We start from the raw sequence: 16,154 nt of genomic DNA, 5'->3' as shown, positions 1-16,154 counted from the left end.
GCCTCTTTCTTTCTGTAAAGGGAATGTTTTGGTAATGCCTGAAAACATGATTTGATTAAAGGTGAAGTTAATGAAAAAATGCAGCAAAAAACAATGGGTTTAGTCCATGAAAATGTGAATCTATGTTCAAACATTCAGTGAGCACAATTCAACAGAAACTTAGGTGGTATTCAGCTAAGTTTCAGCTGACCCACTGAAATAAATGAATATTGACTTAACAGGACCTCATGTCTAACTTAAAAGTCCAATAGTTTCAGTTAATACTTGATTGCAACTAACTGATTCATGCTCAGTATGGTGCTTGCAGTGGGACACCCTTCTCCCCATAGTAGCAATTCCTGTCATAAAAAAATATTTCAAAGCCTCAAGACCCTGATGTGAGAAACTTTTGATCCTCTGAATGTTGTTGGACTTCAGCTTCCATCAGTGTCAGCCACTGTGATCAGTGGTCAGGGGTGATGGGAGCTGTAGTCCAACAATATCTAGAGGACTACAAATTCCCCATCACCGTTCAAGATCATTCCAAATAAATTCATCCTGACTGGTATGAAAATGCAATGGGAAATGTAGTTGTAATGGTTCTAGGGGTTGCTCGTGCGTAAGCCTGTGGCAACACCTGTCTGGGTTGCCTGAGTGAACCTTTCCTGTCCGAACAGCCACTGGCTGTCTCAATCGCTGGCAGAATCTGTCAGTGGGCGTTTCTTAAACTTCTTCCAGCAAAGAAGTTCTTTGACGCCCAGTCTCCTCCTACTCTCCCTGCGCGAAAGCCTTCTGCGCAAGGAGGGCGTAGGCAGCGGAGGACCCTTCCTCTCCCTGCTGGTCCCCGGCAAGGAGTCATGTGACTGCCTCTCTGATTCCCCCATCTGCCCCCCTTCTCCACTGGAGCTAAGCTGATTCCCTTCCCCAGAAGATGGGCTGCCTCTCCCAATCCCGGGACGCTCTCTGGGATCCCTCTGGAGCTTGCTCTCTCCCTCTGGCACTGATGGCAGTTCCCTGAGAGTAGTGAACCATTTTTACATAGCAAAATACTTTATAATATGGAATAAATGGCATAAGGAGATTCACCTAATTTCTGGTACAAATTAATTTGGTCTCACATCCAAGATTAATGGCATAAACAGGACCCTTTAGCGATTTCCAGTTATGAAAGATGGTTACATTTCTCTCTCCCAAATAAGCTTTTTTTTTTAAAGTAAAATAAGATAATTGGGTTCATTGATATAGGTAACTTGGAGAAGAAGAGATAGACTACCATCCTATGCATACTAAGTTGAGAGTAATTTCCATTAAGTCAATGGAGCCTTCATCTGAGAAAACAGATAGGTTTGCACTGTTAAAAGAATGGGTTTATATCCAGCAAAATCTTTGCATTAGCTCAAGGACTTCTGCCTGCTCAGTGGACTTCCTCTACTCATGCACCCTCCAAAATCTGTTTCGGGTTTTCCCCCAAACCCCAAACCCAGAATTGAAAGTAGGGTTGTTGTGGTTCCATATGGGGAGAGGAGAGGGAGTCCAGTTGCACAGGTTTATGTATGTATAGCCTCAGTATCCTCCTATAACCCCCTCAAAAGAGACTATGGAAAAGAAAATAGGTTAATATGTGTGCTGCGTGCAGGTTCTGGTATTTGTGTTTCTGTCTCTATCTGTGATTTTTAAATCAATGTTGTACGGAACTGCCTCGAGAACCTGAAGGCTTGGCAGGCCATTCAGTTGAGAAGACTGCTGCTGCTGTTGCTGCTGAGGCTGAGAAAAGTTAAGGCCAAGGTCTATTATATTTCATTATTACCCCGGGGGGAAAGAAAACAGAAGGGGGCACGGGTGGTACTAGAATGGAAGTGGCAATTACGCAGCCCCCAGTGGCAGCAATATTTGTAACAGCAAGTGGTGTAGAGATGATATATTAGGCAGTTTAACAAAATGACCCTGAAATTGGGCTATCATTCAGTGATGCACTCTGAGGTGTTTTTTTTATTCATGAATCTCCACTTTTGGTGTTCAGAATCTCTAGCTAAAAAACCTCTGCAGAACTGAGACGATCTCTTGTCTGTCTTTGGCCAGAGCACTCAGGTGCACAGTTCCATGTAGCAAGGAGAAGTCTGATTTCAGAAGGGGGTGATGTTTGCCTTGCCACATGACCCCCAGACCAAGGTGGAGATAGAGTGTATCAGTGAACTTCAGATCCATATTGTTAACCCACACACATGAACCAAGCGTGCTAGAAATGTTTTTAGTCGTTTTACATTTTAGTAGAGACAAAACCCACAATATTTTAATATTTTTAGGCAGGATTAATAGATCTGGAAGACATGATTTTGGCTGGGGACCCTAAACTGTAGACAGTGAATTAGTTACCACCCCCCCCCAAAAATGCATAGGAGGTTATGCTAGGCTAAAACTCCAAATGCACAGCCCAATCCTGAATGTTTTTCAGAATTTACTATCATATATATGCTCTTCACATAGTTCTGCACAAGGTGAAAAGCTTCCATATATTCAGAGTCCCATATACATGCATGCATTGGCTACATATTGACTCTTCATCCCCACTGCCTTTATGTGAGACCTAACAGTGGCACTGTAAGAGATGACACCAAGGAGATGGAAAATTGCCCAACGGCAATTGAAAAAAACGGCATGTATGGTGGTAGCTGTATGATCAAAAGAACTATTTTGTCCAGATATATACCTAAATACACATAAAAACTGTTTTAAAAACCCTGCATTTGAAACTAGTCAAGACAGAGTAATAACTCCACATTTCTGTAGATTTCCTTTATATTTATTTATGTCATTTTACTTTGTTTTTTATCCTGTGCCATGACATTCTGGAACTCCCACAGGCCCTTTTGTTCCTTCTTAAATTAATGATGCAATGTCACCGCTATTTAAATTTCCACTGTGCCCCCCTTTGTCTCTGTTTTAGCAGCCGTTATGTATTATAGATGAGACCAACTGGGATGTCAAGTTTGGTCCTGGCTCTCACTTGTCTCAAGTAAATTTCATAAGAAAGGTTTCAGTGCATTAAATCAGGCATGGAGCATTTCCGCATACAAACTGAACACCTTCCAGTTATGCGAGGCTGGTAATGCAGGATGGAAAAGGGAAGAAAATAGAAATTAAATGTGTGCTGCAACCTGTGTAGGTTTTATGTTTGCGTTACAGGCAGATTCAAAGGGAAACCAAGTAAATCTCTCATGTGAAAAATGCTTATATGGGCTTGCAGATGTTAGAGGAGCATTTTAGGAACTTGCATAATTGTAGGTTTGCAGTTCAGCAGGAGTATCCCATTCCAGTCAGTCTGGCATATGAATGGAAGCAGGCTGATGAAGTAACTGGCTGGCTTTGATTTCCGTGAATGATTTGCAGCTCCCACAAAAACAATCTGTTTGCATTCATGTTCTACATGAATCATTTTGAAATGTTTTGCTGATTCCTGGGCAATGTTTGAAGAAAAATATTCAACACTATGTGGGCAGTGTACACTGGTGGCATTCGTATAAACCACAGGGGGGTCTGATTTCAACAGGAGTTGGTTTGAACTATGTGGGTATCGAGTCATAAAAATAAAGTACTGCTGCAAAATCTTTCTGAGATAAATCTGTCAGAACAGGACTTTTTGAATAATTTGTTCAAATGCAGTAGATACTTGTAGAGTGTTTGGCTTAACTTACTTAGAAGAAAGAGTTCAGTAAATTACTGCTGAAGTAGAACACTTTCTCATTTTGAGCCAGCCAAGAATCCAGCAAGGAAAAGAACCAGATTCTGTACTCAGTCATGGATAGTGTGATGTATGGAAATGAGAGAAAAGATTGAAAGGCCTTCTATGGTGGTGCTGATTTCTGGTCAATGCAAATTAAATTGTTTGACCTTTGGAACCAAAATTGTGGTCTTTAGCTCTAACTGCTTTTGGTTGTAATGCCAAGTCTTACAGGAAAACAGAAGGTAGAAGGATTTTTCATTGTCCAAAGCCAGCTCTTTAAGTTAGTTGAGGCTGTGCTACTTAGAACGCTGGTTTTCTCTTGGAACGTTCTCCATTTATCTTCAGTTGTCAGTTCTCCTCACAAAAAACCCCATGAGAACAGCCACACTTATTCCCATTTCACAGAAAGGGAGTGAAGAGATTACAACTTTGCCCAAGGCTACTCAATGAATCCATGGATTATAAATTTGAATTCACAAGTTCAAGACCAACATGCATTCCACTGAGCATGTTGGCCTTTGTAAATGCTTTTTGATACCTAAATTGCTTATTGCACGGCTGTAATTGCCTCCCTTACAAATTCTTCTCATAGCATTAGCAGAAGACCAATCTTGCAGGGCTATGCAGAATGAATAGTGGTAAGTTTTGAAATACGAACAAGGCAGCTTGAAGAAACTGCCAGAATAGTCACCAGTCCATCATGGAGCAAATATCTAGGAAATGTAGGGACTGTAGTCCTTGAACTCCATGGATAACTTGTCACTAAATTGAATATGTTTCTTTTGTATGGATAAAAACTGTCAAAAGCCTAAATTTATTAGGCAAAACTGTGGTTACCGTTTTGATGTTACATTCCTGTTGAAATTGCTACAGTGCAGCTCCCTCTTGGCTTCTAAAGCGATGGTGGGAGCCTTCAGGGAAGAGTCTGTGATGCTTCTCCTTCCTCTTCCTCTGCCACTACCACCCTTCATGAAAGCTAGAGTATTATTGCATTGTGAAGGAGCTGCAGCATGGACCTCTCTCATATAACCCAGGGCTTCTGACACTTTCTTTGTGAGGTAGTACAAGAGCCACTGCTTCTTCCCAAGCTGCCCAAGGAATGTCAGAAAAGACCCCTATATTGTTGCCCTTAGTTCAACAGGTTAGATTTTTGAAGTTTGTATGGCAAGTGACAGTTGTACTGCCCTTCATGTGTTGCAACTCTTCAGATAACCCAACTGAGCTTGAGATCTACCAGTTGTTGCCTGCAAAAGTAAATGCCAACTTAAGAAAAAATGGAGCGTAAGAATTTCCAATTGGTCTTCTGCCCTAGACTGCTTCCTTATTTTTGTCTCAAAATTTTATTGATTTCTTACGTAAAACCCAATCAGATGTTTTACTGTAAAGATAAATAGACTGGATTACGACTTTTCTCCTTCCTGGAAAACCTAATTATATTTTCAAATTAGAACAATAGATTAGACTTGCTTCTATGCTGTGCTACACAATATAGTTGTAGAAGAGGATTCTCTATTGAGTTATCAGGAGTAAAACTGGTAACCTGCCCTTTTTTCTTTTCTGCTTACGGCACAATGGTCCTGATCTAGTGAAAGTTGTGACTAAGATCCATTGCATTTGAAACCAATGCAGCAAATTAGTCATGATTAAATTAAGTCGTATGGCTTTTAATGGGGATTCATGCCTGACTGAAATGCACAGTGATTCAAACCACCGTCATTTCCTGTATCTAATTTACAGTAAAAAATCTTGTTGTTTTCTCTCTGTTCTGATCTTTATCATGTTTACAAGTTGATTTAATTCCCATTTCTAGTTAATGGAAATAAATACAGAGGAACGGTTTTCTCAACTGACCGATATCCAAGACTTTGCTTATTTGTCCGATATCAACTGGGATGCTGTCCTTCAAAAGACAGTGGAGCCTGGATTCCTTCCTACCGTAAGGATTATATTTGTAATTATATAAAGTCTCAAATGATAGGGTTTTTTAAATTTTAGAATATTTTTAGCCCGCTTTTCGGATTGAAGTCCACAAAAGACAGCTTACACAGCCAGCAATTTAAAAACAAACCAGTTCATTGGTTGCAGTGATGGCCAAACTCCTCTTTTGGGGGATGGGGGGAATGATGGGGGAGTAGTCTTTGTTGTAATTACGTACCAAAAATGTGGTGGCTTTTTTTGCTTTTTATTAAAGTTTGGCAACAAATAGTGAATCACACAGATCCTACAGGTCTCCCCTGCCAGTTAGACGATGGTGAATAGGATGATGGGGTAATGACTGCTCCCCACATTAAATGGGGGCGCCCTTTGTGTGGACCCTATGCGACACCATTAGCGCAGGCTTGGCTTCGCCTTCCCCAAGTGGGGTACCTGGAGGTCTCCGCCTACCTCAGCCAGTTGCCCAATCCTGCCTGGGGAGGCGTTGCCAGGGTGATTGGGAGCTCTTGGTATGGTTTCTTTTCCAAGTATAGAACCCAAGTATAGATATAGAGCCAGCTTCCCATGCGAGTCTCATTCTGTTTGGAACATTCTCTCTCCCCTTACCCCAGAAAGGGAAGTTGAACTGTGACCCTACCTTTGAACTTGAAGAAATGATCTTGGAGTCCAAGCCACTTCATAAGAAGAAAAAGCGCCTGGCTAAGAAGGAGAAGGAAAGCGGCAAAAATGATTCCATGGAGGTGAGAGCTGCAGGCAGCTGGGCTCCTTGTTTCAGTCAAGGAAATTCATATTTGCACAGACCAGTGGACTTGTTGCCGATGTAAAGATGCCAGCATTTTAATGCGTTCCAGCTTTGTTAGATGTCTTCCTGACATATTGGTCTCAAAAGACAAGAGACAGTGATGCTCAAACTGCTTACTCAGGTCTAATCGCATTGACGTTAATGGCAGTGCTCCAAATGAGTGGCTTGAAGAGAAGATTGCAGCCAAAACAGGCAAGGCATCACCCTACTTGGCTGCTTGTCTCTGCAGATTTGGATAATAATGGAAGTAGTAGTTCCTTCAGTTTCTAAATTATTTGCTTTTTTACTGTGTGTCACTGGTACTATATTTTCTATACGTCCACTTTTAAAACTGCTGAAATATGAAATAATTGCTAATAGCAAATAATGCTTTCTGACTTTGGTGTCAGTTTTTTTTAGCAATAGCCTGCTTGAAGGGCCCTTACAGAAACTCCCCTTCTACAACAGACAGGTGTATAATTCTTTCTGTTTTCTTAGCCCTTCATGTTCAGACAGGGAAGAAATTGGGGAAAGTAAACTGTGTCTGTACTGATTGTGATAGGAGAGCACCTTCTTGTTTTCTTGGCGGTCACCCTAATGCTTTTCTCTAGGTTCATCCTTCTACCCTCTCCCAGCTATATGGAGTTGAGCTCATATGAGATGCTCCAAAATATAATATAAATACATAGTACAAAGGCAAATAATTTAGACCATAACCCCCCCATCACTTGGTGTAGTTGAAACCTATTATCTGTCTGTCTATGAATGTGTCTGAGAATGGACTACTCTCCCTTCTGAGATTTAGTATTAGATGTGAAATAATGCTATAACTCTCCTTGCTGCTTGGCAGATTGAAATAGTTGATAAGTGGCTATGTTGGTAAATTTACCCTTTGGTGAATTGTCAGTAGTAGGCACCCTTGCATTCTGTTAAGAGAACAAATGGGCAAAAATAAGAGGATCTTCCTAAGCTTTTTGCTTCCCACACATCTTTCTATTTTTTCCTGAAATTGTCCACTCTTTTAACTCTGTATGTGACCCACCTACAGAATATATTGGGTTAGTCTCATACAACTTTATTCTGCAACCCTTCATTTTTCTGTAGCTTCATAAAGCAGCAGAATCCAGGAGTGACAGAGGGCTATGATATCTTCTTCCCACCATTACCAGTATCCCTAGATTTCAGATGACTTTAATGTTCCTTTGTGCTAGAATGTAAAGAGATCACATGAATTTTCGAATCTTAGGTGCATAAAGCATTGGAGACATGTGAAAAACAAAGCATTGGATCAAAGTTAGATTAACTTAGTTAATCTCACTAAGTCATGATTAACTTGTCCGAGGCTTAAGTTGTCCGGATTCAACCTATTGCTTACTATTGTTGTTGCTATCACTTCCCTATATCCCAGTGAACTGTCTATGGCCTTAATGTCATCTCATCACATAAACTTTTCTGTTTGTTTCACAATGGAAGACCTGCCAGCTTCAGAAACACCTGGAGTCAATCCAAAGGGACTTCATCATTTTCAACAGGGAGAAGTAAGTATTGAGCTGAAAAGTAGACTTTATCTTGGCAAGTGTGCTACTGCATGTCACTAAGACTATTTAGATATAAGGAAGTCTGATCAGTATTCCTCCAATAATTAAGCAGTGAGTTTGGCATGAAATCTATTGAAAGGCTTTGGGAGGTTAGGTAATGTTCACAGGCTCTTTCGTTGGGCTGCCACTAGAACAAATTATTTTAAAAGCCAACGCCAGCCCATTTCCCTGAAGTAGGCAGTGATTAAGTATATGGTGACTGTGGTGGGTTTATAGCTCTCTTCTGTTCTCTTCTGCACCTCTTTAGGGAACAATGCATAGTTTTGAGAAATGAATTTGTGACTGACATCTTAAATAGTTGAATTATGTTTTGATTTTGTCGCTTGCTGCTTTGACATTTAAAAAGGAAAGGCAGGGGATACATATTTCAAATAAACTAATAATTAAAATAAATGACAAAGAACAAGCTCTTGGCTCGAGCGGTAACTGGATAAATGTTATATTAGCAGAAATAATTAGATATTTAGGTAATTTAGCAAAAGCGAACTCAGCAGATTTTATCTATTAAAGGTGCCACAGGATTGCAAGCTGGCCACCACTTCCTCCGATGCCATCCTGGCCTCCTCACTGGCCAAGAAAGTTGGATACAAGCCTCCTGCCCAATTGGCCCATGGCATGTGTGCAAAGGGGTGGGCACTCACTGAGGGGCGGGACCAGCTAACCACCAGGCTTCACTTGGGTTCGCTCTTTGAGCATTTAAAGAGGCCCACATCCTACCTCCTCACACAGCTCCTTGGCACGAGCAACAACAGGGTAAATTTTATATTAGCAGAAATAACTTGGTCTTTAGACCCGGCATATCTTCTTGGATCCCCATCACTGCACAACATGACTAATGTCAGGCTATATTGTTTTTTTGTGTCATCCCTACCATTTTTGTCCACAACTAAGTCTATTAGTATGTAAATAGCAGAGTGCTCCATATGTGTCTCAGCAGTTCTGAAGTGATAGGCATCAGTTTCCCACTTCCCAGCCTGGTCATCCTGGTTGCAGAAGGCTATTGACCCTGGTTGCTGCATCTCTGTTATGGACTTTGATTTCTCTTATGTGTTTTGTTTTGTTTTTTTAGGATGAGGAAACAGCATAATGAAATGCAAGAGAACTTGACACTGACACAAACCAAAGACAATCAGGAAGAAGACGACCAGAATAATAATCTTTGAAATCAGTTTAGCTTCTGCTGAGGTCTTGCTGTCCAAGGTCCAGGCGTCTACTTTACCTACTTCATGGAGCTCAACAAATCAAACTGCACACTGCTATCAAGACAAGGCAGACAGCTTCCCTTGCTATGGGCTCTCCAAACCAGAAGCTGAGGAGTTAGGGCCTAGTCTCTTGCAGCAGTGCATAAGGCGCAAATTCTCATTTTATGCCTTTTCCGGTGTTTTAAAAAAGCAGGAAAGAAGGTGGTGTTTTCCCCTCAAAGGGAACAAGAATGAAGAAAGGTCATATTTTCTTTATGTAGCTTTTCTGTGGCAGGATGTAGGGTTTGCTGATTACTGGGCTCCGTCAACTGCCTGTAGGAAAGTGATGAGGTTTTTATTAAGTGTTTGTTAGGTGGGTGGCTGCATATTTTAATAGATGTTTCAAATAGATGGTCCAAAACTAAAATTGTGCAAATGGACAACAAGAGAGTCCAATGTCAACACCAGCTTTTTCTGCACCAGCAACTACTCTGATCTAAAGCTTATATTTAGTACACCAGCTCAAAATATACAAAGAATTATTATTTGCCATGGATTCCCCCCTCCACACACTATTGGCACTATATATGTAGCGTTCAAGGGCAAATGGATGTGGTGAGTGTGTGATCTTAGAGTTGCTATGTGAATCAGAAATTGAATTGTTGGCAGGTAGGTACAAACAAAGATATAAGTCGCTAAAATCTTCTAAGGGGATGTGGTTAGATAGAACTCACCAGCAAGTACAACTGGCAACTCTAACTGTGGGGGATAGGGCTGAACTTAAAACATTGTTTTTGTTTTTTTTAAAATGAAATAAAGGCTGCATAATCAGGAATAGTCATTCAGCAAAGGTTGATGCCCCCTAAAATCAATATGACATCACATCACACTTAACTGTATGAAGCCTATTACCTTTGTAGCCTTAGGTTGCTATTTGACACTGTATGCACTCAGATCTGCTAGGAGCTGCCAAAGGGGAAATGAGCAAGTGAGGTGGAGTGAGCGTACAAAGCATAACAATTACATAAGCCTCCATTTTTGGCAATATTAAGAATAGTTCTTTAAGGAAAACCAATATTATATGTATCAAAAATTCACTAGATTTCTGCTCAGTCCTGCTTCAGGACTTTAGCCATCGTCTCGCCATGTTCTCTTCTCTCCATGTTTCCGCTGGAACGCAGCTGGCCAAGTGATCTCACCGATGTGAAAGTCAAGCCCATAGTTTGCAACCGGGAGTCAAAATGAGCCGAGTGATTATTCCACCACTCTTGCGGCCAACTGCCCCCTGGTGGCCTTTCATTTTCGTGCACACTCGTGTACAAAAATGTTTTTAAAAGAAAAGCAGCAAAGAAAAAGAAACTCTGCAAGGAATAGACACAATCCAGCTGTAAGTTCAGTGCTTTTCAATGCCATTTATTTCAAAATTAGAGTTAAACTAGACTGTGGCTAGACTATGCCCAGCATCTTGGGTTTTAATCACTGTACTGAAGCAAGGCAGACAGACACTTCATACATTTGGCTAACTGAGCAAGCAACCCCGTCTTCGCTTTATAGGCTCACTGGGCTGCTTTCACATATGAGAAGCTGCTTTCTATTAATATCTGGTTTCTCTTGCACTCAAGGAAAGCCACTGCCTTGTGGGGAGAGGACCAATCATCTGGAATAAGTAGTTTATCTGCATGCACAAAGAAAGACGGGCTGCTTAAGCCCATCTATTTCTTCAGGCAGCTTAAGCTAAAATTGCTGCCTTGGATGTTGAAATCGATAAAATGTTCTCTAAGGCCCTCTAGCTACATCCTTTTTATGTGTACTTCCTGCAAAAATAATAATAATAACAACCCGCAATTTATTTTTCAACAAAACACTTTGGCTTCTTTCTGCCAAAGAAAACCGCCCCAGGTAGCAGCTGGCTGTGACCCAGCTCTCCGCTGCTTTTAAAGGTGAAAGGCCAGTAGCTGTCTTGGGACCAAAATCTTTCCAAAATGAAATATATGTGGTATGAAATTCTCCCAGAACCAGAGTCAAAGCGGGTTCCAAAGTAGTTGGGATCAGAGCATTGCCTTGTGTGCCTGTTGTATTCAATAAGAAGCAGTGTCTTTGTAGTGTCACTCATCCTGTGTTGGAGACGCAACTTGTGAGGTATTGCTTTTATCAATTTCTCTTCTGTAGACCAGGCATGAATGCAATTGTATAACGTTAATCATTAGATACCCAAGCTCATCATTACCCAGCACAAAAGGTGATCACAAACTACCCTTCCTTTGGCCATGGTGCATTAAGCATAATAGATGCCAACATTCTGAATAAGCTCTAAGACTATAGCCTTACTGTGCTCTCTGCCTGGGCTGTACAGCTGAGATGATTAACTGGGGGCTCCCAGGCTCCAGCTCTCCCTGCCATCATTCTGCCTGGCCTGCTGCACCAGGCTGAATGGTCATGGCATTGCTTCTCAACTGGGAGGAGCCCATGTCACTGTATAGTATCAAGGAAAAATCCACAAAGCCCTTTAACACAGCTTTGGTCCAACTTCCACTATTCACACTATATTACATTTAAGTCTTACTGCTGTGCTAGGACAATCTGTACGCCAATCCCATTGGCTTGATATCTCAGCTGCATGTAAAGCCTAGAAGTAAATTGGGATTGTTGCAGCACCAGGGAATAGCCTTGTCGAGATGTGTTGCTTTTTTAAGGCTGAATGTGAGCTACTAGGCCTGATTTGTACAATGTAGAACAGACAGCCTCAAAAGACTGAGTGATGTCATTGGCACTATCCAATCGGTGCCCAAAAAACTCAATGATAAGCTGTGAAACACCCACTTGTAAAGCAGGTTTGTGCGTTATGGGGCAAGACACCATTTTTTTTTTTTTTTTGAATATCAAACTGTGGGCTTAGGGTAAATGCATAAGCATATTTCTGTAGGTATACTTCCCCATCAACACCCACACACATCTTGATTGGAACTGTGGAACTCAAGCCTGTCCCATTTCCCCAAAAAACTTTCCCCTGAAGTTGCTATTTATGCTGTAGCATCTCATTCAGAAAAACTGCACTAGGCGAGAGGGTTAAAACTCCCTTCCTCCAGGATGGTTGTTTTCTTGAATTAAAGATAGTGAGATGCAACAATGCGTTAAACATACTATCCTATTTGATGCTCTGTTGGTAAATGTGTTTTGCAGCAACAGAATCAGTAGCTGACAACTGTGTTTGTGGTAGAATAAAACTTTTGTGGGCAGGAGTGCCTTATGTCTAATTTGAATCCCGGAGTATGCCACAACTTGTGAGGTATTGCACTATTTTAAAACGCTAAAAGACAGCACTTTGGATTGAAGAGGACATGAGCTGCTGGCTATCTCAGAACTACCAATTTAGGGCCAAGCAGCAGCAATAATTGTTTTTTTTTTGCATTCCAGAGGTAGCCAACATGGTGCCCTTCAGATGTTGTTTGACCAGCCCCAGCCAGCCTGACCAATGGTCAGAGATTATGGGAGTTTGCGCCCAGCAACATCTGAAGAGCACTGTGTAGGCTACCCTTGCTTGGTGCAGTTTTGATCTCTTGTCACTTTCAAGCAATAACCTTCCCATGAAAAGTTTAACTGGTAAACAGTTGTTCAACATGCCACAGTAAAATGGCCGCCTATGCACTGTCTGCCCTGGATAGCTTTCTGCACAGCGATAAATAGGAGGCATTAAATCTGGTTATAGTCACATATCTAACAATTGTAAGCAATTGGGTTTTAGGCTTCATCCTTTTGTCTTGCATAGAAATGGGCTGCGAAGACAGCTTGCTCATTATCCATGTTAACAGGTTAGTAATTATGTCAGGTTTAATGAAAATACACAAGTGGTATTTCTGGCACTTTTCTTCTCTTCCATTTTATAAACATGGTCTATTAAACTTTCTATAAGACTCTTAACACTGTGTTGACTCTTTTTTACCCTTGCATTTTTTTTAAAAAAACAACCTTGTGTTGATTTATTAAATGTTCGTTTAAAAAGTCTGTTGGATAGATAAGTGAGACTTGTCCCATTCAATAAATTTGTAGGTTTGCGGAGTCTGTTTTGATAAGGTAGCTAAGGGGATAAGGGATGACCAAGAGGGGATGTCATATAGCCATGGATCTTCCTGTAAGGCAAGCCAGAATGTGAATAGCAGCAAACCTGCTTAGTTGTATTATAAAGGTGAGACCCAACTCTCTGCCAGACCATCTTAGCACTAGTCATTCTCCTCTCCTGCATTCCCTTCCATGGCCAACTCCTGCTTGTTCTCTTCTTAATTTAATGAGGGTTGTCATCAGACAGCAGGGTCCCTGCCCTATGTTCTACACAGCACCTTGGACAGTGGCAGAATTAAATGTTGCTCAATAAACTGTGAGTTGGAACTTTTGGCAATAGAACTTCATTTTTAAAATGAAGTTAATTTACATTGTAATTGCCACATTATAGTTTACTTATTTTTATTTATAAAATCTCTATACCACCCTTCATGTGACATTCACAGGGCAGTTTACCATATAAAAATACAGAACATAGTAACACATGAAAACACTATGACTAAAAGGCCCTAGATTGTTTGCCTGGCACCTTTCTAAACTAACTATATACACAATCCATGCTCTTGAACAGCCCCATATCTTTAAACTGCAGTTTGCAAAGAACATCCTGCTAGACTGTCCCCAACATTTGTAATATACTCAACAGGTGTCTGGTTGTATGTGAAAGCTCAAGTATCATAGTAGAGAGACTCTGTAGGGGAGCTTCTGTGGGAATATGAGCTCTCTTTCACCCCCCCCCCCTTTTCTGGCCACTTTTCATTTTATTTGAAGCTTAGATAGAATTCTCACAAATATGATCTTTCAGTTTTTTTCTGTTCTTTTACGTAGTTGTAAAACAACTCTCAGAAAGGAATAGAATGTTCCTAACCTTCCAATTCCAAGTACTTAAGGTGACATTGATGTGTTGGGGAGTTCACACATCTGATTGATTTTCACTGCTGGCTGGAGCTCCAGTGAGCGCCAGTTAATAAGTTTTATGTATTTTTCAAAGCTTGATGACATCCTTTTTTTATCCCAGATTGCAAAAACTTACCTCAAATCGCAAAGGCAGGAAAAAGTCTCAAGCAATCTGTTATGTTAAAAAGTCATCAAGTTTGTTAACTGACAATTGCAAACAGCAATCAAGATATCCATGTTGTGTTAAAACTTTTGTTGACAAGAATTAGAGGCTGTTTGTCAGTTTCTGATCCACACCTGCATATAGATCACCTGCTGTCAGGCTGACTTGTCACAAGCGCAAGAATGGCCATCCTTGACTAGCTCATTGATTTTCTGAAATTTTCATCAGCTGAATCTATTCTTGTGAATTACAGAAGAAGAAGAAGAAGAAGAGTTTGGATTTGATATCCCGCCTTTCAGGTTCAGTTCACATCTGATGTGTATTAGGTCTGTGCTGTTATCCACAGAGCCCTGTAGAATGTGGCCAGAAGTGGCATTAGTCTCATTTGAACAGGTAACTTACTGCAGTAAGTAAGGTATGCTCTGTGATGCTGATGGTTTGATGTTAGGGGGATGCCACAAATGAAGATGTACAGCAGTCATTTCACAAGTCTTCCACGAATCACATTTAGAAGCACATTAATGCCAGTCTGTGAGAATGCATATATTTACCCTTCTTCCATTAAAGCTAGTAAGAATTGCCAATTGTAAGACAGGTGCTTGGATATAATCAAGTTCAATTCTAGAAAATATTAAATAAGAAATATAAAAAAGCAGCCTGCAGAATCAAAATGTGTACAAAACCTACATTGTATGAGCATGAGGTGGCTGCCAGTATGTAGTTTTCCACTTGTGAAAAGTCCCATTGTGGACACAGAAAGGAGTATGCTTATGTCCGTGTTGCAGAAACTAACTCCCATCTCTCATCACATTTCTTCCTCTTAAAACACACAGTCCGATTTCTGAGATCAAGCAAGTGTGCACAAACCACAGCTCAACAGTATGTGTTCCCTTATTGTAGTTTGGCCCCATCTTGTGGCAACTTGGGAATAATGCAACTATTGTAGGAACACTGTAAGCTGTCTTTTATTGAGACTATTGGTCCATCTGGCTCAATATTGTCTCCACATTGACAGACAGTAGCTCCCCTGTTCTGGATAGATATTTTCTAGTCCTACCTGGAGATACCAGGGATATAATGTGGGATGTTTTGCAGGCAAAGTATGTGCCAGCAGACCACAGATGTCACTGGTGAAGTCAGCTTGCCAACCAAGAAAAAATGGTGACTGAGATTCTGTATTATATTTAGAGGCACAGAAGGAAAGGTTACTCCAGCATACCAAAAAGATGGCGAAATAGAAATGTGACTGACAACATATACATATTTGTGCACCTTAGGCAATGTGAGGTCAAGTTTACCTTAGAGTCATTTGGCATATTTACAAAGGGCCCATATTATACCTTTGGTTAGAAAAGTTTTTTCTAGCTTATATTAATTTAACAGCTATTAAATAGGATGTTATTTGAACATGCAGCCTGCTGTGAAGGATATTCTTAAGCATGAACCTGGCAAAGATTGGAGTAAAGACAGCAGGATACAATAATGCTCATGCATTTCCTCCAGGAACCAGAGAAGCAAACCTAGCAGACTGGGCACATAGATGACAGAGGCCTCTTCCAATGCTGTTATACTAGCTACAGTGCTTTACCTTAAAAACACTCTTATGTTCCATCTTCACCATGCCCAATGTCAGGCAACAAAATTATCCATTTAAATCATGTGGAACAAGGCCATGACTAAGAGACTCAAAACCCACATTATTGTCTTGCTCTTTGCAAAGGACGTTTTTATCATCATAGTTCATTTGTGGAACTGCAAGGAGGAAGGATAGGTGAGATTATTCTATCTGGCAAGCTGAGATGTTTGTGCTGACGGACTAAATGTTAATAGGGCAAGTGGAATT

The 16,154-nt window shown here is 40.8% G+C and overlaps 1 protein-coding gene across 3 annotated transcripts in view; it reads left to right on the top strand.

The window, feature by feature from the left end:
- Nucleotides 1-13,113, top strand: part of STK32A (serine/threonine kinase 32A) — a 74,526-nt gene extending 61,413 nt beyond the window's left edge. For all 3 annotated transcript variants that reach the window (XM_083487830.1, XM_083487831.1, XM_083487832.1), the window contains exons 10-13: nt 5,511-5,636; nt 6,247-6,375; nt 7,890-7,954; nt 9,084-13,113. In XM_083487830.1, coding sequence (XP_083343956.1) covers nt 5,511-5,636; nt 6,247-6,375; nt 7,890-7,954; nt 9,084-9,177 — 414 coding nt within the window. In that variant the 3' untranslated portion in view covers nt 9,178-13,113. The remainder of the gene's footprint in view (nt 1-5,510; nt 5,637-6,246; nt 6,376-7,889; nt 7,955-9,083) is intronic.
- Nucleotides 13,114-16,154: the final 3,041 nt, after the last annotated feature.

The sequence above is a fragment of the Podarcis liolepis genome, assembly GCF_965112155.1.
Source record: "Podarcis liolepis genome assembly, chromosome: 2".
In the NCBI taxonomy this organism is placed as follows: domain Eukaryota; kingdom Metazoa; phylum Chordata; class Lepidosauria; order Squamata; family Lacertidae; genus Podarcis; species Podarcis liolepis.
Note: the sequence above shows the minus strand (reverse complement) of the source record. Positions and strands in the feature narration are given on the sequence as shown.